The sequence below is a fragment of the Penicillium subrubescens genome (assembly GCF_028828155.1).
Source record: "Penicillium subrubescens strain IBT 31985 chromosome Unknown utg000001l_segment0_segment0, whole genome shotgun sequence".
In the NCBI taxonomy this organism is placed as follows: Eukaryota; Fungi; Ascomycota; class Eurotiomycetes; order Eurotiales; family Aspergillaceae; genus Penicillium; species Penicillium subrubescens.
Window position 1 is genome coordinate 193,856 of NW_026643151.1, and position 27,711 is coordinate 221,566.

General features: G+C 48.2%; 7 protein-coding genes across 7 annotated transcripts; 2 read left to right on the forward strand and 5 right to left on the reverse strand.

The window, feature by feature from the left end:
- Nucleotides 1–215: 215 nt before the first annotated feature.
- Nucleotides 216–2,450, reverse strand: N7473_000041 (uncharacterized protein; the record flags this gene model as incomplete). The annotated part of the gene is made up of 4 exons (XM_057145981.1): nt 216–636; nt 686–1,443; nt 1,657–2,040; nt 2,448–2,450. The coding sequence occupies 4 exons, from the start codon at nt 2,448–2,450 to the stop codon at nt 216–218; spliced, it is 1,566 nt and encodes a 521-aa protein (XP_057013867.1).
- A 1,844-nt stretch (nt 2,451–4,294) lies between these two features.
- Nucleotides 4,295–6,652, reverse strand: N7473_000042 (alpha-galactosidase; the record flags this gene model as incomplete). The annotated part of the gene is made up of 4 exons (XM_057145982.1): nt 4,295–5,840; nt 5,907–6,271; nt 6,337–6,515; nt 6,610–6,652. 4 exons carry the CDS (start codon nt 6,650–6,652, stop codon nt 4,295–4,297), a joined length of 2,133 nt encoding a protein of 710 aa, XP_057013868.1.
- Nucleotides 6,653–7,562: 910 nt separating this feature from the next.
- Nucleotides 7,563–9,161, reverse strand: N7473_000043 (maltose permease MAL31; the record flags this gene model as incomplete). The annotated part of the gene is made up of 1 exon (XM_057145983.1): nt 7,563–9,161. The coding sequence occupies one exon, from the start codon at nt 9,159–9,161 to the stop codon at nt 7,563–7,565; it is 1,599 nt and encodes a 532-aa protein (XP_057013869.1).
- Nucleotides 9,162–10,767: 1,606 nt separating this feature from the next.
- N7473_000044 (uncharacterized protein) lies at nt 10,768–12,868 on the forward strand (the record flags this gene model as incomplete). Its single annotated transcript, XM_057145984.1, has 4 exons — nt 10,768–11,077; nt 11,122–11,730; nt 11,801–12,508; nt 12,561–12,868. The coding sequence occupies 4 exons, from the start codon at nt 10,768–10,770 to the stop codon at nt 12,866–12,868; spliced, it is 1,935 nt and encodes a 644-aa protein (XP_057013870.1).
- Nucleotides 12,869–17,096: 4,228 nt separating this feature from the next.
- On the forward strand, nt 17,097–17,946 carry N7473_000045 (uncharacterized protein; the record flags this gene model as incomplete). Its single annotated transcript, XM_057145985.1, has 5 exons — nt 17,097–17,205; nt 17,253–17,403; nt 17,467–17,567; nt 17,626–17,800; nt 17,895–17,946. The coding sequence occupies 5 exons, from the start codon at nt 17,097–17,099 to the stop codon at nt 17,944–17,946; spliced, it is 588 nt and encodes a 195-aa protein (XP_057013871.1).
- A 3,859-nt stretch (nt 17,947–21,805) lies between these two features.
- N7473_000046 (uncharacterized protein) lies at nt 21,806–22,092 on the reverse strand (the record flags this gene model as incomplete). Its single annotated transcript, XM_057145986.1, has 2 exons — nt 21,806–21,922; nt 21,979–22,092. The coding sequence occupies 2 exons, from the start codon at nt 22,090–22,092 to the stop codon at nt 21,806–21,808; spliced, it is 231 nt and encodes a 76-aa protein (XP_057013872.1).
- A 373-nt stretch (nt 22,093–22,465) lies between these two features.
- Nucleotides 22,466–24,337, reverse strand: N7473_000047 (ferric reductase family protein; the record flags this gene model as incomplete). The annotated part of the gene is made up of 1 exon (XM_057145987.1): nt 22,466–24,337. One exon carries the CDS (start codon nt 24,335–24,337, stop codon nt 22,466–22,468), a length of 1,872 nt encoding a protein of 623 aa, XP_057013873.1.
- Nucleotides 24,338–27,711: the final 3,374 nt, after the last annotated feature.

Genomic DNA, 27,711 nt, shown 5'->3' on the forward strand with positions numbered 1-27,711 from the left:
AGCCGGCCCCCGGAGTGCCTGCTTGGACAGGCCATGAAATGCGACGGCGCTGTCTGTGAAGCGAGGACACGATGATGAGCCCAATAGGGGCTGTGGAGGAGGAAGGCCTGCAGGATTGCGGAGACCTCCTTGATGTTAAGGTGGGCCACGTCGCCGCAGGCGGAGGCGTCCACAATAGCCGCATTGGTGGAAGGCAGGTGAGGCGCTGCAGACATCTAGTCCCTGGCGGAGTCCCATGAGGGCGCATAGAAGATGAAGAGGCCCAGACCTGAGTCGCACGCGTCTGTGTAGAGGGCAACTAGGGGGCGGCTCTTCTCAAAAAAAATGGATGCCGTTAAATAACGAGAGAGTGTCCCTCCACCAGGCAAGATCCCTGCGGCTATCATGGGATAGGCGGCGAAGGGAGCGCTGGTGAGGCGGGACGGATGCGAGGTCGTTGTAGAGCGACTGAAGGCGGGCTCTTCGAGACGGATAACCATTGAGCAGTGTTGGAGGAAACCTACTACACGTTGCAAAGCTTTATGCGAGACACGATCTAGCTGTAGAAGCGATGCGGCTTCGGAAGATGCGCGTGCTAGCTTATCGCGGGGCATGCGGGCCTGCAAAAGTGTCATGTCGATTTCGACCCCAAGGACACTGAAAGGTACCCGCGGTGTCTTTCGAGTCATTCCGTGGGATGCCTAACGCATCCGTAAGAGGAATATATACGGAATTGAAAGCGGCAAGGGCTTTGCAGAGACCTCCTACGGAAGAAGGGAAAATAGCGATGAAATCATCAAGGTAATGAACGATAGAGGCCAAAGGCAAGTAGGCAGTTAAGAGCCTGTTGAGGCCCTCAGCAAACAGGTTGAAGATGAAGGGTGCAGTTGTAAGACCAAATGGAAGGCGGCACTCCATGTATGTCTTGTTATCCCACCTGAAGGCTAGGAGGGGCCGGTCAGCGGGGGCGACGGGAATATTGCGGAAGGCATCCTTGATGTCGCGTTTGATGATGTAGCATCGTCGTGGAGACGTGCGTATAAGGTCGAAGATGTTATCTATGGAGATATATTGTATAGCAGAGGCGGAGTCGGGGATGGACTCGTTGACACTGCGACCCGGATGGTAGGAAAGATCATGGATCCGGCGCCAGCCCCCGTCGTGTTTAGGCACTAGCCCTAGCGGAGAAACAACAACGGGAACGGTCGATAGTTGCACCTGACGACTAAATAGGTCATCAGGGAGCTTCTGGGTAATGAGAGAGGGTTCCTCAATGCAGTGATTGGGAGTTCGACGGTCTGTCGGCCGGGTCGTACAACCGAGGCGGCAGCCGAATGTAAGGATGCTGCTGCAAATAGTCCCAAGATCGCCAGGATAGCGTTCTAGGAGAGCTTTCCACGCCGAGGTGATGAAGGGGTAAGCGGAATCACGCAGAGGCGGAAGCGAAGAGTCGAAGACCATAAACTGAATGGAAGTATTAGGACGCGGGGCTGGCCAGGTAGTTGGCGGTGATAGCGATTGAACTATATCAAGGCTAAGCCTGGCATAGTCCTAACTCGCTGGTTTCACTCTGCAGCTTATCATGGAATGGTCGTTGCCGCACTTAGAGCAGACGTGTCTGCGGTGACATGTCCGCCAGTGGCAGCCGGCAGAAGAGTTTAACTTTTCACAATGGACAGTATCGTCATTTGGGGCAGCGGTGGAGCGCGTTGACCGAGTGGTTGGGGTAGTCAGCGCCGTCTTCGCTGGGAGCACGTTGTCCGGGCGTAGGTAGGAGCTTTCGGGGGCGTTCCCAATTTCCCAGTCACTAAGAGAAACGGTGAGGTAGCCTTTATCGACGACTATCTGATGGTGGTCCAGGCCCATTTGTAGGATACAATCCTGCCATTTATAGGCCTTGGCAAGGTCACAAATACGGCGGTGGAAGAGAACCATTCCAATGATGCATAACGGGTGCTTGGCAGCGAAGAATTCACACCAGATGGCGACGTAACTGCTGAAGCAATGGGCCCAGAGGGATGCGTCGTTCCCCCAATCCTTGATTGAGATCACCTTGCGGAACTGCAGGCCAGATGAAGTAGATCTTAAGTCAAAGATTTGCCATCTAGTGCCGAGTCTTTAAACTCGGGGCTCCGCAGTTTTATGAGGTCCTTCTTTGGGCGGAAGGTGTGCTCGAAAACGGCTATAATGGCAGCACGGTCGAGGCCAGGGAAGCGGGGGAGGACAGGCAAAACAAGAGACCGGACCCTACCGTCGTCGGCATCCTCCTCCGTGGTGAGATCTACTGTATATGTGGGCGTTTGCGCTGTCCGTCGCCCGTGACAAGCGACGCGGACACCATGGACATGAATGCGTCCCGTTGGGTATCAGTGAGGGAATTCCATATATATTCCGGTGGATAGATCGAGAAGCCCAAGACAGTCTGTCCCCCAGGAGTAGGACTGGGGGCCTCGTGAACTATGACGTACCATTGCAAAGGAATTCTTGAAAGAGACTGTCGCGGAGAGAGCCTGGCTCTCCCTCGAAACGGCGATGTTCTTTTAGAGGGAATGGAAGGCCAGGCGATCTGTGTGTGCGCTGTAGACGGAAATACTGCTTAGTAAATCATGGTGCGCACCAATTGGATATCGACAAGTCTGTATTGCTATAAAGCCCCTATCTGGCAATTTATGTGGGCATAATAATGAAATATATGGGGTCTAAGTTAATACTATCTCCGCTCTCCGGGATCCACTGCTGCTTCCGTCAGCTGTCCAGCACGGAATATCGTGGGCCGAGCACGGGGCTCTCACGCAACAGTCCCACCTCTAAGAAAGCTATTTCGAACAGCCACATGGAGAACCGCGACTTTTTCCCGCCACCAAAGCTTACTTAAGGAAACAGAATCACCCTGTCCTCTCGATTCTTCGCCGTCAACCTTCAAGTGAGATTATGAAAATGAGCTCCAATCTTGATACAGTCCTCTGGAGCCGAGTCTTATGTAAGTGACAGCGCCCACGGCACTGCTGGCACAGGAAGCGAAGAGAGAGAGAGAGGGAGGGAGGGAGACTGAGTCAATTGGTCTATCTAGAACATGAAGACGAAGACGACTAAGAGAAGAAGAAGCAGAAGGGAACAGAACAGGGTCTATAAGGCCCTGAAGCACAAAGGAAAGGAACAGGCCTAGACCTGGCAGGAAATCACCGGCCTGCTTCATGCAGGGCCAAAGAAGACGACAAACCCTGCAAGCCCTCGAGGTCAAAGGGATCGAGTCATCATGTCTCTATCCTGTTTTTCCAGTTTTCTTGTCTATATCCAGGGGGCATTTCAGTGTTTAGCTTGTTATGCGTGTATAATATGGTGGTGAAGATATTTGACCAATGTAGCTTGCTCTAATAATGCGTGTATAATATCATAACCAATAGCCGTTCTAGGCGTGATTAGTTAGGTGGTTGGGGCGGTCGGGGACGCTTCTGGGCGCAAAGCCCGGGCAGATTTGGATTCTGAATGTGAAAATTTGCTGGGAGAAAGCCGTCAGGCATACGTCACCTGGTGGATGTGTGTTTAAAGGAAGACCTAGGTAGGACGAGCGCCATCGAGAACTGAGGCGTACTTGCAGTGGGCCAGAAGGCCCTTTTTGTCTTGAGTGCGTGTCCGACCGTAGTAGATTCAGGTTGGAAAATATGGCATTCGAACGACACATGACCACCAACTACTGTCTCGGGGGTTAAGGGCCAACGTCCTATACTCGATTTTGCAGACCCCCGAGCGCAAATTTTGGATATGTTCCTCGTTCGTGAAGCTTTCCTCCCGCAGTATCCACCTGTTCTAAGCCTACAGCACCACACCATCGGGATTCATTGCCATTTATTGGTCGAAAAAGTCTTAGATTTCTGGCTCATCCTATGGGTGGTGTACCATGTTTTATCTTTCTGACGAACTAAAAAAGGGGGGGAATACTTCCGCTATTACCTTTCGCAGGCCTTCAAACCCCGTTGGAATTATCGGACTTTGACCTAAATGCAAAATCTCGTCTCTCCGGACGAAACAAAACCATCTATCCCGAAACAATCAGAATATTGCAAAGGTTTACTGGCTAGAAGTGTATATATCCTTTCAAGATGAAGCAACAGATAAGTAATTCAAGGAGCTATGAAACAATCATTTTCACATATGCACCCAGGTTTGACGGACATCTCACATCTATTGAGGATTTTAAGAAAAAAACAAAATGATTGTACAATGTAGCAAACCAAAATCCAGCAAAGAAAAGGCGAGGGTAAGTAAAGAAAGAAATCAGAGATTGCAACGAAATTCCGCCACCAAAAGATATCAATCATAATGGCTCCTTTGTCAAAATCACCACTTTACTACCATAATCAGATCCGAAATAATAATTCAGACCATGATTCATTAACACCATGCCCGAGTATCGCCCTCCGCCCTCGATCTGGTACATGCGATTTGATGCCAATCCCTGTAGTTTTACCCTCGGAGTGATTTCGTTCACATGTTGTTGGAGTTGGAAGTAAAAAAGTACCGCCTGAGACGCATCCTCCGAAATAAATTGCACTGCCGGCCAGTTTGACTCGTGGGGTAGTGAAAGTCGCCACATATCCCCGTTGACCACGACAGGGCTTATCCTCTCCGCTAGGGCAATAAGCCCAGGGAGAGAAGCTTTTTCTTCTGGCAGTAATTTCTTCGGGTCAAGTTCAAGGCCAAATGATCCCCCCATCATGGCAACATGTGCGCGGAATTCTAGGGGCGTAGTGCGATTGTTCTGGTGATTGGGTACCGCTGAAATATGGGCGCCCATAGAGCTAGCAGGATATGCCAGAGACATTCCAAGCTGAATGGAGATGCGGTCAACAGCATCTGTATTGTCTGAGGTCCAGATTTGCGGGAAGAACTGTAGAATTCCAGGATCAAAGCGGCCGCCACCAGCAGCACATCCCTCGAAAAGGACGTCGGGGAAACGAGTTGTTATCGTATCAAGGACTCGGTATAACCCGAGAATATACGCATGAGCAGCACTGGGGGTTTGTATCTCTGTCATTGACCTGTTATGGTCCCATTTCACGTAGGAGATATTCGCGCTGGTCAGGATATTTGAAAGGCATGCGATAATATAATCTTGAACCTCTGGCAGGCCGAGATTTAAGATAAGCTGGTTCCGTAGCTCGGTGCGTGGGTAGGTCCCTGCGGAGAGGACCCAGTCTGGGTGTGCACAGTAGAGGTTTGATTTTGGATTCACCATCTCGGGTTCAACCCAGATACCAAACCATAGATTCGCTGAGTTTGTTCCTTTCAGAGCGGTGATATCATTTACCAAGGAATCGAGGCCATGAGGAAGTCGGTGCGGATTAGGCACCCAATCTCCTAGGCCAGCTTCGTCTGAAATACGCGGGTAGTCCTTTCCAAACCACCCGTCATCCATGACAAACAACTTTACTCCCAATGCTGCGGACTCTTTAGCTATCTCATAGAGATTGCTGTGATTGATATCAAAGTAGAGACCTTCCCAACTATTGAGCAGGACAGGTCGATTCTGCCTGACAAACTTGCTCCTCATCAGATGGTTGCGGTATAGACCATGAAGAGCACGAGACATGCCTCCAAGGCCTTGGTTAGAGTAAACAGAAACACATTCTGGAGAGGACAGACTCTCCCCAGAGGCTAATGGCCATGATAGCTGTGCTGGGTTCAAACCAAGTATTACGCGCGTTAGGCCCTGGGAGCTCTTTTCCACATTTACAGCACTCGACCCAGTGTAGACTAGAGAGAAACCCCAAGCAGAACCCTGCGATTCGGTGGTAGATGGATGGGCTATCGCAAGGAATGGATTGTAAAGGTGAGATGAGAAACCAGTACTGTTTTGGAAGCTGTGGATGTTGAAAGAGCATCAGTATACGTTGGCTCCTCATCCTTGTTGAAGGTCGATCACTTACCCGTGCAGCCCTCTTTCAACCTTCCTCCTTTCCCGGTGTGCTTCTCTCATGTGGTCTCCGGAGAGAGTAATCATATCGAGGTCCTGGACCGCAAAGTCCACGCTCAAACTGGCCAACACCTCAACTGTAATATTTCCTGTGCCCTGGTTCATAACACTGACGCTTCGCACAACGGCATCATATTTGGGAAAAATAGAGTAGGTTAGATCGGCTGCTACCTGGCTTTTATCATCGTATAGATGTATGATAATCGTTGTCACATCCTCCTCGCCACCAAATGTCGCAGGTAGGCCAGGGAGGCCCGGTTTGCCTCTCACTATAGTGTGGGCTTGATACTTCAACTCCGACACCGTATAGCCTTCTGGCTGTCGAATCCGAATCGCGGGAATTCGGAAGTCCCCCTCCCTTGGTCAGGGAGCTCGCGACGAACACGATCTGGCAGCTCTGTTGGGACGCCGTTGATAAGAGGCTTTGGGTCCGCTGGGATCGGCCCAGTAATAGGACCTCCGAAATGATCTGTTCGCAGATCTCCAGTGTCACCATCTACGTGGAACTGGTAGGAGACAGTATTTCCATTAATCGTGAATGTTTTCCCGTCGACAAGAAGAGCTATAGAGGCAAAACACATCATTAGAACTTTCTCCGAACTGAGGCAGGTTTATGCGCTGTGTTCTCGGGAGGTAGTTGGTCAGATCTTTCTCACCACTGGTGCCCGGCGCTCCCGAATGAAGAGCTTCATCGTGCATGATGAATATCTAAGCGCCGTTCGCTATGCGCGTGAAGTTGAAGGAGCGTACCGCCAGCAACACTTGAGACTTTGCAGGGGGGAAATTCAGCGCTTGGAGTGGATCTTATCGTGAAGAGTGTAGGAAGGAGAAGTCTTATAAAACCCTCCAAATATCCGAGGCCCGGTCAAGAAAGTAGCATCAATGTCGAAGGCCCTGATTATTTACCCGCTCTGGGTACGGTTAAATCGGCTTTTAACAATTCCGATTGGCTCTCCTGCGTCCATCGACAACCACCTATGCCAATTCGAGCCCTGTGGCTCTGGAGGCAGGCTTCGAATGGTTTAATTTGTCACATTCACGACTGCAGGAGGAGTCTCCAGCACAGCCCGGGTCATTCTCAAGTCTCACCGGTGGAATAGTGAGAGCTCAGCACTTAGGAGAGCGGCTGTCTGTGGGTTGTAACATGACCACCTCCCCACGCTATACTAATCCCTAGATATGCCCCCGTTACTGTACAACTGTTGACATTGCATGTTAGGGAGATCAACATCTTTCATCGTGACAGGGCTGGCTCATGGGATAAAATGCCTTGTCTTCACTGTGGAGAACAGTATGTGTTGCTGTGCAAAACCTTACAGCAGGTAATAATTCTATAAAAGTCATGAATCAAGCACTGTACAACGACAACATTAATTCAGTGAAGCTAAGTATACGATATGTGATGTGAGAAAAGAGCAGGAAATTATCGGTCCTATGAGATCAATATCTCCACCAGTAGTTCTTCATAATCTCAAATGTCCCGCAGCTGCTTTTCCAATGATCGGTCTGCGGAACCCAACGTCACCGCCAGCACAAGGCTGGTGACTGCAGCAGCAGCTTTATATGATCGATCCTCCTCCACCCTAACAGAAACGCTCGTCGGACAGCTTTATCCTATGTGAAGCACGGTTTGCTTGTCGCTAGACTCAGTCTCAAACACATTGACTTCGTACTCCTGGAAATGCCGAGCAGGGATTTTCTTGGAGAAGAGCTGGTTCAACTCCTCGAAGGTCCGGTTTCGCGTCTCAGGGAGGCGGAAAAACGCCCAAATAAAGGTTAGGAGGGAAGTAGTCCCATATACGAATCCCGTATAACCCTTGACGTTCCACGCAGTAGGGTTGAGTAAGTACGGGTTGAGAACAGAGGATATGACGCTCGTGATGTAGTAGGTATCTCGCGCGACTACGACTGTCTTCTGGCGCAAGCGCGTTGAGCCAACCTCGGCGGGGAGGGACCAGCCTAGCTGGCCGACAGAAAGTTGGAAAACAAAGGTCCAGATCAAAGTGAGCACAGCCTGAGCCAAACCGACAGAGCTATGCGTCGTCCACACATTGAGGATACCAATAATGTACAGGATGATCGACATGGTCAACATACCCCAGAGGTAGATAGTCCGGCGGCCAAGGTACGGCATCACAGCCACCCAACTAACAATCGTGCCCAAGAGCGCGAGTGCGTTGCCCCCAACATTAAGGTCATAGGTCTGTTTTGTGGACAAGCCTACCTGCTGGAAGAAGTAGACGGAGTTGTAGGCGAAGACAAGTCCGGACGTAATCTGGCCGGCAAAGCTGATGCAAGCAATTTCCGTCCGACGACGGTCAACCCCCCGGAACAACTGCCAGTACGAGGTCTCAACCTGGAGTTCCTCCTGCTCGTCCTTGTTGGTGAGCACCATCAGCGCGAGCGTGGCGTCCACGCTCACCGTCGCACGGGGGTTCTGCAGGCGTTCCAATGACTTCCGAGCGTCGTCCAGCCGACCCTTGCGCACGAGATGCCACGGGGATTCAGGCGCGAAGAAGAGAATCGGGATCAAAAATGCTGGCCAAACCCATTGCAATGCAAACGGCACTCTGTATGACCATTCACTGTCAACACCGACAAGGCCAGCTAGCACGCCGGCGGCTATGAGTTGCCCGATAATAAAACACATGTTCGTCCAGCTAGTGAGATAGGGTCGGAGGGCCATAGGCAAGACTTCCGAGGCATACGCGGGGCCTGTGGTAGCGAACACGCCCCATGGGAAGCCGCAGAGAATTTCTCCCACTAGGAGGGTGGGCTTGTTTGTTGCGAAGAAGACGATGAAGAGAAAACCGCTGAGGGAGACGAGAGACGACAGCAGCACTGGCTTCTGGCCGAACCTGTCGACGAGAGCACCGTTCATGATCGCGCCAAAAAAGGCACCTACGCCGGACCCGTTTGAGAGCCCCGCTTGCCATGCGGCAGTGAGCTGGTAGCTATTATCACTAGGGATGAAGGTGCCGAACTTTTTCGCGAATTGGGGGTAGGCGTAGAAGTTGCCTAGAAGGATTGTGTCGTATCCCTCCATGACTACGCACATGGAGACCATCAGCGACCAAAAGATGGCCCAGAAGTTTCCCTTGATGGCTTGCCAGACCGTCGACTGGTGCTCCACGTCATTAGCGAGCTTTGCCTGTTGGGCCAACTCGTCGACAATGACGTTGGGAACTGGGCTCTTTTCCGTCTCCATGATTCGCGGGTGAAGAGTTCAGAGTGTGTCGCACGTGTCGCCCGCTGCCGTGAAGTGTCAGAGTGATAGATGGTCTGCTAGCCAAGAGATCAAGCAAATGCACTAACTGTGCAGTCTGTGTTGGCCTTCCACTCGGAAAGAAAGACGTTGGGATTGGCAAACTCTTAAATGGCCGTGTGCGCGTAGCAACGCGACAGGGACTCTCGGCTTATTCTACCTCTGGTATCTTTCCGTACCGTCAGCAGTGCCTTCCAGACGGTCGAGGGGTTAAAGCTATTAGATTTGAGCACGGAATGGACGGTCGCTGATTGGTCCCTAGAGTTTGAACGCAAGCTACAAGTTACGAACTGGCTACTACTCCAGAGTCTCGTCCTCGCGCCGGTACGGTGTACGGTGGGAGAGTCCTTCTGCAGCAATGTTCCTTGGATCCTACCCCAATTTTCCGATGGGGAGGAGGGCCAGGCTCACCGTCAGAACGGACAAAGACTCAAGTTAGGCCCTGAGTCCAGAGGGTTGCGCTTAGAAATTGCGACAGGGGTCGAGATTAAGTTCCGTTTGGTTTGAGACATCTCGGAACTGAAGGATTTCTGGCCAACCGGCGCTCGTGAATCCCGACGCGTGGCTCTGCTAGGCCACAGGGGCGGTTGTCCCCCATGGGGCCAGTTCCCGGTCAGACCACGCGGGATCGCGGGGGCGGGGATAATTGCGGGAGATGAACGAAGCAATTCGATCAGGAAATTGCAGCTCTCCCCGCTTCTTCGCGAACGGGATTTACCCGAATTTCCTGAGCATTCTCTGGTTCCAGATGTTCATTGCGGTGTATCTTCATCTCGGTGGGACAGTAGCGCGCCCACAGGAGCGACATTCGGCCGCATTCAGGCGCTCATTGATAGAGCTAATTATACGTTGGCGAATAATACTAAGTTTTTGATTGCCTATTATGTGCTACAGTAGAATTCGCTCGTGTTGCCATAGTCGTGCTGGCTGGGGTCCATTACGTAGCTTGTCAACATTGGAACTCCTCGTACTGGAATTAGTCAAATGGGAGGCGGGTGAGTTCAGGTCATGGATGATCCCTTTGTTATCATCTCTCTCTCGGTACAAGATTTGTCATTATATGTGTGCACTTGATCATGCGGGTATCTGGTATAGCTTCACTGCGAATTGTACCGTAACTAATTGAATTGCCAGGTTATCCATTCATTGATACAAGAGAACTACGTAAATACGTAGTATATGATTATTCTGTGCGACTTACAGACAATAGTTGAGCGCTTCTGAAAGTGCGTGTCATGGTGTACATCGTACCATTCGCGGAACATCACCATCCAAGATATCATGCTGCGATCGCCGTGGCAATCCCCTACTACCCAAACCTGAGCGGCAGCAAGGTGAAACAGGGTTTACATAAATGGCTAGAGATGCCTAACAACCGAATATATGCCTTTTAGGCAAATAAGTTCGGGAAATTAAGGTGAGATTCCTTTAGATATGCCAGGCAAAAAGCACTTGGGAAAGACCTTAAATAAACATCTCGCTCCACCCCAATCGAGCGCTTGCAGTATTTGGGGTACACAGCTTTCTAGACAAGGGACCTAGACAAGTCATGTTTTCAACTACATTACTCCTTCAGGCCTTGCTGCTCGTACCAGTGTGGGGCCATTATTACGTAGCCGTGAATGGCAACGACTCTGGATCTGGCTCGGCCACGGCCCCCTTTCGTACCTTTGAAAGGGCTCAGGCAGCTGCCCGGAGGTCAACAAAGGGCATGAATTCTGATCTTTACGTTTACGTGGGCCCAGGTACCTACTATCTCAATGAGCCGTTGAAGTTCACTAGCAAGGACTCGGGCCAGAATGGCCATCGCGTTATCTGGCAGGCACAAGATATGACCAAAGGGGCGAATATTTCCGGGGGTAAGGAACTATCCTCGCAAAATGTTATAAGAATAGTGTTTGAGCGCCACTAATACCTGGCCGCAGGGTTCCAATCACCAATTGGAAGGCCTCCAGTGTCCGTAAAGGCATCTATGAAGCTCAAGCTCCAGCCTTTACCACGCGCCACTTCTACGCCGACCAAGCTCACGCGCAGCGAGCTCGGGCACAGGTACAACGCTCATGGGTCAAGGAGACTGCCACTGGTTTACAAGTCGTGAATGACTCGGCCAAGTACATATTGACCATGTCCGGATTGGAACATGCCGAATTCCATGCTCATAACTCCTTTACGTCTCGCTACAACCCTGTGACAGGGGCATCAAATAACACCATTGTCATGGCGCAACCGGCTTGGAATAATAACCTCATTGGGTATGACACTTTTAATAACCCATATGTCGACCATGGTCTGTATGTGGAGAACGCATTATCTCTCCTTACGGATCCAAACGAATGGTACTTGGATCCAGCGAGTCATACCATGTACTATATGCCACCATCCGGCCTCGACCCTAATGACATGTATCTCGTTCTGGCCAAGTTGGAGACTCTACTCTTGGTAGGTGGCACATATGACCAACCTGTCCATGATCTCACCTTCAGAGGCTTCAACTACATGCATACTACCTGGAGTAAGTCCACAAATTCCCTTCCATATAAACGCCAAGCTGACGGAGGTAGACTACATGTCCACAGATGTAGGCTACGTCGACCAACAGACAGGTGGTTATATTGGTATAAACAAGACCTACACTAATTTTGATTCATCTCGGCCGTTCTGGTGGCAAGTGCCTGGTTCAATCCAAGTGAGCGCGGCTCGGAATATCTTGTTTCAAAACGGCAGCATCGTTGCCTTGATGGGTGGATTTGGGATAGGAAATGATCCCAATGCACATTCAACTGGCGTCGGCCTCGGGGCATCCGATGTCGAGATTAGTGGCATGCTTCTCCACCAGACGGGTGCCAATGCGATTACCATCGGAGGTATTCAAGCAAACGCACACCACCCATCAGACCCGCGGATGCTCAACCAGAACACAAGAGTTCTTGAGAATATCTTTACAGACCTGGCATACACAATTGACTCGGCTGTTCCCATCTTTGCCAGCTATGCCAAAGACACATACATTGTGCACAATGATGTAGTCAACGTTCCATATAGCGGCATCTGCTACGGTTATGGATGGGGTTCTAACGATGCGGGGGGCAGTCCGGAGTACCAGCTGCGCGGCCTCTACAACTACCAACCCGTCTACAATACGCCGACCACGATGCAGGGTGGGAGAATCAGTGCAAACCTCATATACAACGTCGGGACGCGTCATTCAGACGATGGGGGTATATATACGTTGTCGGCAAGTCCGAATACGACCCTCGACGATAACTACATCAAGTCCACCCAAGGATTCGGTAAATATGAACCTCCCGAGGAATGGATCCATATATCTAACTCTATAAATAGGGTATTACCTTGACGAAGGCTCCAGCTTCTACTATGTAAACAACTCGGTTCTGGATACATCTTCGGAGTGGCTCCATCGAAATGAGCAACCAACTTACACGACAGGCAACAATACCATAGCCAACTGTGCCTCGAATTTCGCCTCAAGTGATTCTCATAACCAATACAACGACACCATTGTCAATTCTGCCCAATGGACGTCGTACCAGACCATGTCGCCCAAGCAGAAGAGCGTCGTGTATTTGGCGGGCGTTCCACCAGATCAACGCGGTCGCCGGCCGTACTCGATTGATCAGGGACCATTTTAAACAAAAGAAGTTGAATGATGCAACTAATGACGTGAGTAGCACAACGCTGCTTAGCGGGGTACAATTCTATTGGTTGAGCTGTTTAAATAGTGATGACTCGATCCCTTTAACCTCGATAGGGTTTGCAGGGTTTGTCGTCTTCTTTGGCCCTGCATGAAGCAGGCCGGGGTTTTCCTGTCAGGACCAGACCTTGTTCCTTTCCTTTGTGCTTCAAGGCCTTATAGACCATGTTCTGTTCCCTTCTGCTTCTTCTTCTCTTAGTCGTCTTCGTCTTCATGTTCCTAGATAGACCAATTGACTCAGACTCTCTCTTCTCTCTTCGCTTCCTGTGTCAGCAGTGCCGTGGGCGCTGTCAGTACATTAAGGTTTAATATCGAGGAGCAGCAAGTAAAGGAGCTTAAAAGTTCTTCTCTCTAGATGAGCTTGAAGCAGCGAAGGAAAAGAAGGATGAGAAGCCTGAGGAGATAGAGGTCGAGCCAATCAGTGATACTGAGGAGCAGGATGATGAGTCTGGTAATCTTATATATGTAGACGATCATGAAAACGCTGAGGTGCCACTACTAGCGAATAGCACCTAGCTCCGGGTTTCAGGGAGAAATCGAAGAATCAGTGAGCGCTACTGAAGAATGAAGTTACGTTTGATTCAATAATGACTTCCGACGAAGAAACCGAGATATTTGAATCTGAAGTTTGTGAACGAAATACTTCTATATTATAGGCAAAAGTGCATAACTTATGCACTCCTAGGGACTTGGCTTGTTTGTAAAGTATGTAACCCCAATATGGTCCCCCAAATCCCACCTAGGGTCCTAGATAGAAACCCCATCCCCCATCTGGGTTTCAAGAGTCATATCCCAAACCCAATCCCATGTGGGGTTAGGGTGGGGTGGGTTTGGGATTTTCTGGGGTCGTGCGGAAGACGATACTACAGTGAGACGGATGACATTCCTGGTGATGTCTTTGCTATTAGTACACTACTTGCACCAAAACACAAGCTCCAGTTCTTCCGGATTAAATATTAGGGCCCTGAGTGGCTCACAAGATATTGACAAAGCTTTGCGGACTACTTTGAACCATATAAGCAATGTCTATCAGAGGAACAGAAAGGGAACGGTGAAGGATGTTCTACGCAGAGTGGAGGCATAGACCTTGATCGGATAATTAGCCTACATCAGACTATCCAAGCTGGCCAGAAGGACGAGCTTGCAAGATATCTCGATGGTGGTAAGTATCCTTATTCTATCAATCACCGGACATGTACTAATAAACATACTATTTCTAGTCATCCAATACGGGCGTTCTAGGAGAACCAGATCACAATCCCTGCGCTTGCAAAGCTCGCACGCGATGTGCTTTCCATTCCTGCAACTAGCGCCGGCGTTGAGCGGCTATTTAACACTACTCGGGATATCTGTCACTATCGTCGAGGCTCGCTAAATGCTACAACAATTCAGGAGCGTATATTGTACAGGCGTGCGACGCAATTTGAAGTCAAGGAGGACGATATTGCTTTTTGGATAGAGTATCTCTCTAAAGGGGAGACAGAAGCGGATCAGGAAGAGAAAGATGCCCAACAAGTAGAGGGTACTGTCGACCGGATTAGTGAGGATGAGGAGAGTAATACGGAGGATACACAGGAGGATTTAGTCCTTGTTCAAGCGCAATCAGCAACGCAAGGTCCCTCGAAAGGTGCTCCCAGAAAGAGAAGAAAGAGTGTTGCATCTGAACCAGACACTGAAGGCCATAGAGATAGTAACGAGGAGGAAGGTATTCCTCTACCGGACACACAGCAGCGTGTCTCAGGAAGATCTAGGAAGCGCCCGCGGCATAATGATGATCAGTTCATAGTGTATTAGTTTAGTTCTAGAATTGAAGACATTCATACTTATCCTCGACCTTATTTCTGCAAGAATACACTGCCTATAAGCCACATACCTATAAATACAGCCCAGAAATGCATAATATATACATATCACAAGGTTCTTTATGTTTGAATTGTTTACCAACCCGTGGGTAACCCGTGGGTTCACTCAACCCGTACCCGACCTTCGGGTCCATTTTCCTCGACCCAAAACTCACCAAGAAACGGGTACAGGTCGAGTCCAACCGTCTACCCGCGGGTTTGGGCGAGGTCTAGGTATAATCGCATTATCTTCGCATTTCTGCAGAAATTAGAGGGTAAGATGCGCGCCGTGCCCGTCGAAGATTAGGTAGCGTTTTTCGCCAGATTTTAATCGATCGCCAGCAGTAGCAGTAATGAAATAGCCTAGCCAAGCTACTGCTAATTCATCAGAAATCCAGCCATTCGGGGATATCGCAGCGCCTGTATTCAGTGATAGGGCTTCGCTGCCATCGAACCAGGATTCCTGGAAGTTCGATCCGCTACTTTTGAAGATAAAGAGCGGATCCAGTAACCAGCCATCAGCAATACATTCTGATGGAGATCCGATAGGGATCTCCCTCGAGGGAATCCCCTAGTCGGGATTCTCCTAGAGGATGGTTCCAGGGCCAGGTTGATTGTTCAGCTTCGGCATATTTAGGCCTTCCCCTTCTTTGTTTCTTTTCTTCTTCTGCAGAGATAGTTCTCAAAGTATTCGAACTAGATTGTTCCTCTCTCCTGCTTCCTTGCGTAGTGGCGATAGATCGCCATCACATTCAACCGCAGAGATAGTTTCGCCCTCTGTTTCAGCTAGATCAGGGCAAGATTTACGAGAGCCGATTATGTTCCTCAATTGCGCTTGACCAGGTTGAAAGCCGCATTCATCGAAGTTGTTTACAAGACGCGAGGGTACGCCATGGAGTAGCTGATCAAGCTGGTCGTACTAATGCTAAAGCAAGCCAGCATCTTCAGCTTGGATTCGTTTCAATTACTTAGTCTTCTGCTTCACAGGAGCAAGCGTCCGGTGATCTGGAAGACGTTCTATAAAGCGATACGCCCACATTTTGCTAATTTGACGATCCGGCTGAGCGGATCGGGCGATCGCGCGATTTGCCCACGATTGTATGATCGCTGGGGCAGAAGGAAGGTTCCAGCCCCGCATTTCTTCGATCCATTTGATTAAAGCTCTCTCCTGATATACGCGAAGGCTATATTTCCGCGATTCCTTGGGGTTAACAGGCGATTTAGCCTTTTTGATGCGACTAGCAAAGGTAGCGCAATTTACGTCGAATTCGTGCGCAATTTTCGCGATATTGAGCTTTTTCTGGCTTATAGGTGCAGCGAAGGCCTTGGCCATGCGAACCTCATCGAAATCGGCAAATTTAGGCATGTCTGGGAGGTGAAATAGCTAATTGAGCAGTGTATTCGAAAGTCTATGAAGAACGCGTGGTTATGAAGAACGTATGGCGCACTCATTCGCTCCCGCTCATGGGTGGGTCACAGCTTAGTTAGCTAAGGGCACGGATAGTCAGTGACTGTATGACCATAGTCACTACCGTATAGCTCAGCGTCCAGACCTCCGACAACGCCGACTTTGCTTCGTATAATGGCTGCTAGTTCGGCGCCAGTCCTTATTACCTAAAACGACGAAAACAGGACCATCGGCGCGATGGTAACCTCCAATGGCTGACCTGGAGCCTTTCTTGTTTTCCCATAGAAAGGGAGGCCCCCACTTCTCACCCCCGTCGATTGCGCGCTCACCCTACGGAGTTAGTCGCCCGACCAGGGTGAGAGTGAGTGAGCCGGGTTCCAGCTCAGGGAGACCCAAAAAAAGTTGACGGGGACCCAAAAGATTTCTGACTAATCTTGGGTCCCCCTCAGGTGCCTAATCTCACGGGTACTCAAAATATTTAGGGTCCCCATAAGCTTTTATACCTACTTTTATGTAATTTATTAATAATTATGTAGGGGTTCAACTTTAAGTTAAACCCTACCCCATTAAAATATACTATAACTCTGTACAGCTCTATACAACTCTATATAACATTTTATACAACACTCTTAAAGACTCTTTCTTTTAATTATTCATAGTAATATAAAGGAGACAGTCTTTGTTATAGTAAATTACATGTTTTGAAAGAAAAATATGGTTTCTGTGCGGTCATAAGTCAAAAGTGTCAACAAAGAAATGAGAGATATATCTTCAACACAAACACTACACCACCACCACCTTCTTCTTCTTCCCTCACCACCCACCTTGTTTACTAAAGGTAAAACATCTGTTTATCCTACTCCCTGACGCGTCTTTGCATACGTTCTGTATATGCTAAATATCTCCAGTTCATCAACATGGCAAATCTCGGAATCTTCCCTGGCCTGGGTCCAACCCGGGCTGAATTCGACAACAACACTATCTTGAACGCGCCAAACCCTGACCCTCTCCTGGGTTACGCCTATGGTATGTTTCCAAGATACATATGCTACTGATATACTGACTATATGAAGGACCCATTCCCAACAATAACCCTGGCTGGAAGCCAACTGCGTACACCACAGCGATCGCTGCAGGCAATCTGCGATACGATATCAAGGCAGCAGATATCGCGGCCACCCCCCGCCAAACCCAGCTGTTGTTCTCAACAAGGAGAACACAGGTGTGTATGTGATGTCTGGATATACTAAGTATATGCTGATCTTATGCTGACACTACGAGGAACAGCTGTGATATCGTTATCAGCCCTCCGTCCCAGATGTGCGGTCTAGTCTTCCCGGAGGGACCTGCTCTGCGGCGTCACATCCGCAATGAGTATTCCGGAGCCGGTAAGTGTTTATTTATTGGATATGTTGAACCTATGCTAACAGCATGACTACGATATAGTCGTCAACCCCAGCCGCCGAGCCAAGACTCAGCCGGAGATCATTGCGGGCCAGAACGCAATCAGGCGTTGGGTCCTGGAGGGTGGCTGGCGGGATGCTAGCTACCTGCATAAGCCTGGACGCGGCCCTGATAATGGGATGGTTGGACACTGGGCCTCCGCACTGGAGCGCATCGCGTAAGTACTCTGGATACACTATGTTTTCCATCAAGTTCCTCCACTTTGGATATATGCACATTATATGCCGAAAGCATGCTAACAATCTGTATAGAGCTACCGATGCACAGTTTGCCGTACAGTACGGCACTCGTTTCTACCGCTAGCAAGCCCTAGCAACCCCGCACTCCGGTCATCGTAGCCGCCGGGTAAGTCTATATTATATATATAGAAAAGATATGCTTAGTATATGCTAATAGTATATAGCGCGGTCCTTCCGTTCCTGGCAATCCGATCCCCTTCGTAGGCTTTAGCGCTGCTGCCGCTACCGGAGGAGGTGGCAATAGAGATAGCGGTGATAGCAATAGCGGACACGGTGCTGATAGCGGAGATAGCGATGGTGGAGATAGTGGTGATAGCGGAGACGGTGATGATGGAGATAGCAATAGAGGTGGACAAGCCTAGGAGTCAGACTCCTCCTCTAATACTTTCGAGTCTTCCTAGTAGCTAGGAGTAGTTCAATCTATATAGAGTATCTGTTGGTTATTTTATACAATATATATAAATTAAATACTATGAAGTAGATTAAAGATATACTAAACTTATGCTAAGGTTCACCTGCCTCTATACTCCGTAGTAACTTTTGCTTTTCCCTTTGAAGGGCCAAAATCCTTTGCTTTCTCCTAAGTTCCGCAACTTCTTACTGTAGCCGTGCCTCTTCATCATCGAGTCCCTAAGTATAACCTAATTGCTGAGAGATACTATCCTGCGGCGCTATTCTAGACAATCTATTAAGAACTAAACTACCTCGAGGGGTAGAAAGCAGTGCAGATATAGATTAACCATATATTAAGCTTACGTCAGTAACCTCCGAAGCAGATATAGAAACTATATCCGAGATATCTGGAAGCTCAGGTGGTTGCATTGTCGGGTTAAGTGTATCGTAGGGATTAATTAGGTTCCAAGGCTAGTATAGCTTATTAATACGACGACTAGCTGATTTTTTGTGGCGCTTGTCTGATGTGAGGTTAGTATATGTTACATATATATTAATCATATATACAAACCCTTTTTACGAACTTGTTTAGCGACACACAGGGTTCCGAGATCGCTAAGTTAGGAAAAGACCTTGCTCTTCTGCAAGTTTATTCTTTTAGATTATCTCTTATACATATTTTTTGTATCTATAGTAAATAGATTAGTGATATACTCTGCTTATGAGAAATCAGGTAGAATACCGTAAAATTGCTGTTAACAAAGCCTGCTTTCGGCCTACTGCCTCGTTATCGTAGAAGTGACTGCTTTCACTAATTCTAGTATAGTGTGGTGTATTTATCTACTATTCAATAGGAATCTTAGATACCTCTAGGGTTATTCTAGTAAGAATCTAATTAACCTTCTTGTTCTAGAACCATTTTTCAGTCTCTGGCCACTTTTCTGCAACTTCATCCATAATTCGAATAACCTCTGCCTTCAAATTGGCATTCCAGATCATATCAATAGACGAAGTAGCTTCGTGACCAGGAAACCTTTTTCGAAAAGCTCTCTTCACGTGAGTTTGGCATAGGATCAGTATGTTTTGCAGATGTTCTGACCATATCCAACGGGGATCTAGGCCAGCAAGGTAATCTCCAAACCCTAAATAAAAAAGGAAGTTAGCATAATTTAAGTATATATAAAGTATATGTTAAGCATATAAAAAGCGTACCAGGTGCTTGCTTTTTATATATATTAATAGTAACTGTCCGAATTCCCTCACAAGAATCATCCCTTCCAAGCTGATATACCTATCTAATTAGTTTCCGTCCCACATCCCCAAGAATCTTAAAGATTTTCTCAAAAAGAATTCGATAAGCAACTCGAGTTTCGAGATTCATAAAAGCATAGACATAAGTGTTCAACTCTAGTTAAAATAGGGTTAGTATATAGTACGTGTCGACATGAGTGGGTGCATAAGCCCATGCTATCGAACTTGACAGAATGCGACGGAACGTCCACGTGACGACGATCTTCAACGATTGACATCAACAGATTGCACACATGACGAAAGAGCTTCAACACTCTATTTCTTCTGATTTCTATGAGATTCTAGTCTGACGTATTGCCTTGATTTCATGAAGTTATAAATATTGCCTGTTTTCCATAGCTAGTTGAATCAAGTTTAATGATTGTGATGAAGTTGGAGCATTCTTCTATCATAAGTTAACTTCCGATTCTGAGCCGAATCGTACGACCTGACCTGACCTATACGATTCTTCGCCAATCGTATACTGATTTGACCAACCGTGCACACTCGCTTGCTTGTGCACGCCGAAGGATTTATGCTGACCTCGTAAATCCGACAGTACGCATATATAAAACACCGAATATAATCTTACTCTTTGCCTGTTTATTCCACCCTGAAATTGTGAAAACCTTAGTTGTGCCTTAGACTATTTGAAGGCAAGATCTATTTCTAAATATCGTATATTCTGGAAAAGCTTAGCTTGTTCGTATGTGCAGCATATAATAAGGTAATGCTCCCGATTCTCGTCAAAGAAAAGACTTCACGAATCTATTGATTATCTACGTGTTTAGTAAGATTAAATTAGTATTCACGCTATACCCCAGCAAGGTTTGTCCCTTCTGGGTAATATAGTAGTCTCTGCTTATAAATCAAAGTAGTTACCCGATCCTCAATATGTAAGCTCTTGTGGATATATCGAAGCGCAGAATCACTATGTTAACGTATAATCTTCGTAAAAGTAGGCGAGACCATCAATTTTCTTGCAGTTAATCCTAGGATATCCTACGTGTTAATTGCGTCAACAATTTCTTGGCCAATATTATATAGTAGCTTTGTAGGCGATGGCGGCGTATATAAATGAGATCCTCGACAAACGAGAAGGAGAAAAGGAAAACGATCCTATATGCAGGGGATATAAAGGTCAATTTTCACAGAACAAGCACTATAAATTAGTTGACCGACCCTATCTGCATAAATTAAGTCTAGAATAGGGTTAGTATATGTTTAGTATATCTATAGCATTTCCAGAGTAAAAAATACCACAGTGGCGACGTCTAGCTGAACGATGCTCCACAAAGTAACAATCTTTAGTTCTATATCTAATATCTCGTAAGCTATCCTTATCGCAAAGAAGCTTTAGAAACGCAGGGTCTATCCTTAAAGCACTTCTTGATACGTGCTAACAGTAGTGCCAACGCTGGGATCCGACCTGCGCGTTCGGACACCTAATAAAGGTGAACTACTCACAGTTAATATATGTTTAGTATATAATAATGATATAGACTTACTCCGTCTCGAAGCCACACCATTAGCTTTTGACCTCGATATGTCCGCTCACCAGGTCCATAAATATATAGTCCTTCTGTATCCTATATTGCAAGAAATCCGAAGTAAAACCTATGTTTAGTATAAGCTTAATATAGGTTAAAACTAGGGAGGGATAAATCTTACTCTCTAGTTCGCTCCTGGATCTCCTGCGCAATAGTGTGATACACAGGCTTTGCAGCAAGAGACTGAAGTTCACGGAAAAGCGTTGGTTTCACACGGTTATAGCTTTCAGACAGGGTAATAATATCAGGATGAGCTTGGTAGCAATGTTGAATCCCTGTACATTGAAAGGATCTATGCTATGATCTTGATTCTCTGTCTTTAGAGTCTTTCTGGAGGAGTTTCGTGAAGATTTTCTTAGCCGATTTGAGGCGCTTAGTCGAAAATTGAACCTATACAATTAGTTTTATATATATAAGGGATATGTTAGACATATACTGGAAATATACTACATATACCGATGACATAAGTTGTGAAGTAATTTGGTTAACGTGAGTGGTAGTGTCCTCTATATTCTGTAATGGATTTTTTGAGGCGTGGATGATATGTAAAATACTACCTTTATTTGTATCAGGATACTCTGGAAGAATAAGGTGCTCCTGGATTTCGTAGGCGATCACAGTATCTCTAGAGCTACCGCTTACTTTGACTCCGTCGACTTCTATGCCTGTTTGGCAAAAGTGCGTGGAAGCTTAAGAATCTAAGGAGCTAGTATTTTCCTTATCGTTCTCATCAGAATCGATATCAGACAATTCGTATGTATTGATACAATCCTGGTAAACCGAAGTCTCTGAATTTGATCTTTGTCGCTAGTATTAAAGATAAGTTTAGCATAAGTTAAGTACATATTTAATAGATTACTTACAGATGGAAGATTGTAAAGAATTCGATTAATGTCTGATGCAGCACTAGTAGTGGATTGCGTAGGATCAGAATCGGAATCCTCGAATAGCGATGGCGAGAGTAAAGACGCCGACATTTTGTGGAGTTGACACTTGTAACGACCTCGAAAAGGGGTAAATAAAAGTCGTGGGAAGAAATGTTACATTAAAAAATATTATATAATCTAGAGGTTTGGGTCCCGGTGAGATTGGGCACCTGAGCGGGACCCAAAATTAGTCAGAACTTTTTGGGTCCCTGTGAACTTTTTTTGGGTCCCTTTGAGCTGGGTGCCCAGTGAGTGAGCAATAGAGAGGGCGAGAAGGTGGGTGAGAGCGGGTAATTCTCACCCTCCGTCGCGCGACAACCACACTGACCCTCTCACCTAAAAGCAACCAAAACACCGCAACGACATGCTAAAAACGAGTAAACTCCCCAAAAGGAGTTAAACGCAAAGAAAGAAAATTCTCTGCCTACCAAGTAAAGGCCTCCTCCACAAAATCCACCACAGCACCTTTCCCAATCCTCCACCTTGCCGCAGCCCTAACCTCATCCGCAAACGCACCGGGCCCACAAACAGAAACTAGCGTCGCCCCCACACTTTTCGGCATAAGCCCATCAAGAACCACATCGGGACGACACCGACCAGAATGCATCTGCACCGTCGCAGAGGGGGAAACGATATCCGCTGCGCGCCGGGGCTTCGAGAGGAATACCTTCACGATGAGGATCTCGCGTCGACCGGGGAGTCGGAGGATTTGGTCCATCCATTGGCTTACCCAGGCGAGCTGGTCTGTCGAGCGAACGGACCAGATGAGGTAGACGCGGCGGGTTGCGGCGTAGGCTTTCGCGGCGCTCTCGATGAGGTCCCGCGCGTACATGAGGTGGTGGGTTATTCCAGCGCCGGCGGAGAATAACACGGCTGTGCCATAGCTGGAGGCGTTGGCTGGTTGGGAGCCGTAGGGGCCTTCGATGAAGCCCGGTGTGTGGAGGATTTGGTTTGGTTTGCTGCGGGCGAGGTTATAGAGGCGGCGGGTCATGCCTTGGCGGGCGCTGACGATGAGGGAGACTTTTGTTGGGCGGTGGGTAGGCTCGAAGTAGGTGTCTAGATCGTCGGATTGCTTTTCTAAGGAGGATAGACTGGGGACTGAGTCGGTGGATTTGGAGTGGCAGTAGCGTGGAGAGTGCGGATTGGGACAGCTGGCTTCGGCCCAGGCTATGGAGAATGGGTGAGACATCCACCATGAGATGCAGGGGATGTAGGTGTAGACATGGCATCCGGGTGAGATGCGTACGCTTTTGGGTAGTTGGAAGGTTACCTGGCATGCTTCTCCTGGTAGGGCTTGGACGGTCATATGAGTTGAGCCGTGCTTGATGGAGAGGTTGAGATATGCGAGGCGGATGAGACGTGTGCTGCGCTCGAGGATCCAGATGACGGCGATACAGCTGGCCCAGCTGCGCTGTGGGAGACTGTCCAGGTGGAGGTGGAACCATACACCGAGGAAGGCTAGAAACGCGGCGAGTTGATGCAGATGGAGGAATGTTTCGTAGAATGCATGGCGGATTGGCGAAGGAGAGTGCAGGCTGAGGAAAACCATGGCCACCGTACCTACCAATCCCCAAGTGAAGAATGGCGTGTCTCGCAGGCGTGACAGCATATCTCCAATATCTTGCTCGTCAACAGCATTAACTGCCCAAGCGGCAGTGTGGACGACAGACTCCACCACAATGATGCGGCCCAGCCACCGGTGGAGAAGATTGTAGGTATCAAAACTGACATGCAGAATCGAGATCAAAGGGTTATTTCGCGCTGCCAGCAGAAAAAGTGGGACCATGTTCAAGATGGCCAGCGTCCCTGAGCGCCCGCGCAGCTCTGCGATTAACGCAGCTTTTTTGTTAACAGCATAGTCTAGATAAAGACAGTACACAACTTGACTTGCAAAGTACAAGGTGATCAAGATGGTCTGAAATCGGGAGGGTAGCGTGCCGATTCCAACCGCCGAGGAGAGTTGAATCTCTCGATTATGCCTCTTCTTCCCCAGTGGGGAATACAAAACGTGTTTCTTTATGTTGGACCACACTTTTGACGTCTCCCGCTGCCAAAACATCTGCTGCAGACGGTTTGCAGTACATGATGTGATGTGGCGGAGATATGCATGGCTGATCTGGGCAATCCGGCCACAGAACACACAGAAGGCGAGAACAATCACCGAAGAGTAGATGATGCGGGTGATGATCACATCGCGCGGGACATCGACACCCCCCAGTCCTCTCGAGTACTCGTAGACGTATGTTTCGTTAGATCCGTAGCCTCGTGCCGCAAGTTGCAGGACAGGTGTCGCCATTGAAATGGCCCTCAGGACACCTATCTAGCCGTGTGGGCTATCCTTGTTGGAGGTGGTTGGTGGAGATTCTAGTCCTGCTTGAGGATAGTTCTGACAGTGGGAAGCCGTGGTAGAGTGGTGCGCAAGACTCTGATCGAAGATCTTGTATTCTGAACAACGCTATGCTAAGTGAGTCCTGTATTCAATTTTGAATGTTGGAGAAGGTGGTAGGGAGTCAAGGTTGGTTGCGGGAAATGCAATGGTCGGGTGTGGTGACGTTGAAGAGGGATGAAATGAAATCAGAGCCAGGTTGACAAACTGTGGCCCACCGCCGTAGAGAATGGCACAAGGGATCCAAGAGATGATCGTTGATAGAATTGAGGATAGAGGTATCCCCCGTCAAATGTGTCGCTGCCTTTGTGCTGATATCAATAGGAAGGTTGGCAGGGAATGACTATGACGCAGGTAGTAGGCAGGCCTGTAGGCAGCGAACCAGTCAATGACGAAAAAGAGGATGGGCAAATCAACAGAGGATCAGTGGAATCTGGACCCGATAAGCAGATCGGCAAGGCGCAGATTTTCCGTTGCTTGTTGAAACAGTGGTATCGTCCAGGACTTCAGAAATGCAGGCCAGGCCAATCGGGTCGACTGGTTCGCACGTTCCCGCGGCAGATGGGAGGCAAGCCGGAAAAAGAGAAAACGAAGGAAAACAAAAAGGTATACAGGCAAGATGAAGATGAAAAAGAAGTTAAAGCGAAAGTTGTAAGGTCTATGCGGTCAACGCAGAGCCGAAACAGTCAGCTCTAAGAGGAACATGCAAGGTGATCAAGAAGGGCAGCAGTCGACGAAAAGATGAACGAAACCCAGACGAACGAGTGTTCCCTACCAGCAGGAACTCGTGGAAGGGGAAAGGGGAAGATTTATAATATTACAAAAAAGGTACCGGCCATCGAGTTGATAGAACACCGTACAGAGTCCAGATTACTGTCGTAGAGCATGGCGTGCCGAGCCCACCAAAGGTTTCAGAATAATTTCCGAATACGCGCCCAGAGCTGCCACCATTCCCTCTGCCTCCCTCCATCGCTACAGGGGAAATTAAATCTCACCAACACCTGTGAGTCCTGGCCGTTCGAACGCATGTTCAACTCCGCTCGCGACATCTGTCACTACCGACGAGGGTCGCTTAAGCAACAGACCATCCAAGATTTGACCCAGACATAGAGCAGCTTACACTGATTAATTAGTACATTTCTATCCAAGAGTAGCAAGTGGAGAGTGAGAGAAAGGACGCATTGAAAAGCAGGAAGAGGGGTCTGATGCAACCAGTGACGACGAGGAGAGTCCGTCTACAACAGATAATTCCGAAGCTATCCAGATGCCCGGTGCAAAGGCATTAGGGAAGAGAAGGGCCACTGAGAGTGATCTGATCAAGTTGGATAAAGATCGTGAGGTGCCATTGCTTGAAAATCGCTGCTTACAGGAGGAATGTAGCACTCAGCGGTGCTCATCTGGGCGTGTCCCAAAGCGTCCAAGGGGGTAGAGAATTTTGTATACAATTAGCAGAAACAAAAATGGTGCATTATGGCTATGGAAAGGTACAGCACATAATCATCATAAGCTTGAAAGTAGGATACCAAAAAAATACAACTCTCTTCTTCATAAAATATGCATATTACAAGATCGTCAATGTTTGTCGTTCATGTTTGTAGAACCTCAGGTTCTACCCGCAACCTTGAGGGGAGGTTCTATATAGTAGGTACCAAGAACCGCCCCTTCGGAGGGGCGAGGCGGGGCGGTTCGCGGTTCTTGCGGGTCCATCTCGTAGCCTAACGATAACGCACCTACGCATACTGCGTACGTTGTGCGCGATGCTTTAGCAGATTTAGAGATCGAGGTGATGGTTTGGACGCCTTATTCGCCTGACCTTAACCCAATTGAAAACCTATGAGCCCTATTGAAGGCAGAAATCTATAAAATTCGGCCGGATCTCCTGCATATGAAGAACAATGAGGAGACTAAGCGAATTTGGTCGAAGCTGCTCCAATTGCATGGCAAAATATTGATATAAGGCACCTAGAGCACCTCTTTAGAGACTATGCCTAACAGGGTTGAAGCAATCATTGAATAACAGGGGTGGTATACACATACTAGGGCCTATGGGGGTGCGTGAGCTAGTTATTTTGTAGAATTATCAATATTATGGAGATTCGGTCGAGGTTTTGGGACCGGCAGTATATTATGCAAGTCGGGGGGTTGGGGGGCAGGGGGTATTGCTTAGAATATTAAGATAAGGATTCTACTCTTCTATTAACTGTACGGAGTTATATTTAATCAATTCACTCTCTATATATTAAAAAAATGCCTAGTGTATAAGAAATTCTCTATTCGATCTAATCCAATGAGAGAAACCCAAACCCGCCAACTTCAGATTACAGTCCAATCTGCGGAGCCCAAAGCCGCACAGAATTAACCACAAGGGGTAGCATCTTCGGCGCGTAATCGGATAATTATTGTGAAACCTTCGGCGGGCTCGGCACGCCGGGTGGGCTGAGATCTTCCAATGAATCGTGGACGGATTGAATAAGAAAGATCCACAGTCCAGATCGATAACGAGTTTATGACAAACATTGCGGTCTGGTCTTGGCTGCGGAGCTCCTTCATTTACCTAGTATAAAAGACCTGCTCACAATCTGTACGATAAGTCTGGGAGTAGCAAATTTGTGGCCCTGCCATCCTAGTTTTGATAGTCGTCTCTATTATCACCAAATTAGGTGCTTCTAGTATTAAGTTGAGTAATATGGTTGGTATCTAAGAAGTAAGTTTTGATAGGGAGTATGATTTTATTTGGAACCGACCCCGTGGCCGTGCTGGCAAAATCGGATTCCCCCACAAGAGCTACTGACGGTGCAGGTGCCATTTTTCGGCGACATAGAAGAGACTCCACTCGTGCAATTCCACACCACATCTGCCTCCATCCTTCAGGGGAAATTCCCTGTCCATGGATTGCGACGAGCCACGGCGATTCGGCCGCAAGTTGGCGATCACAATGTGAGCTCCACACAGATCGGGATTGCTCACTGTGCCGCCTGCATGGTGAGATTGAACGAGCGCAAAATGCATATCGCATCTTATTCCAATCTCACTGGACCCACCCCCCTCCCCCGGGACAATTGCCACTAAAAATCACTAATCGTAGGCCAATTACAACGGCGCTGGTTCACCTTAATACAGGTTCGTTCGTGAGCTGTGAAGGCCCAGGCTCGTTCCTAAGATTACTAACCCAGTACGGCCTGCCCAGGGTCCACACCTGAGCTGCGCGATGACGATAAAGTCCATGTCTGGGTTGTCACGGTCAAGGTCGAATAGAAAGTCAATTTTCCATTAAGCCGAATACG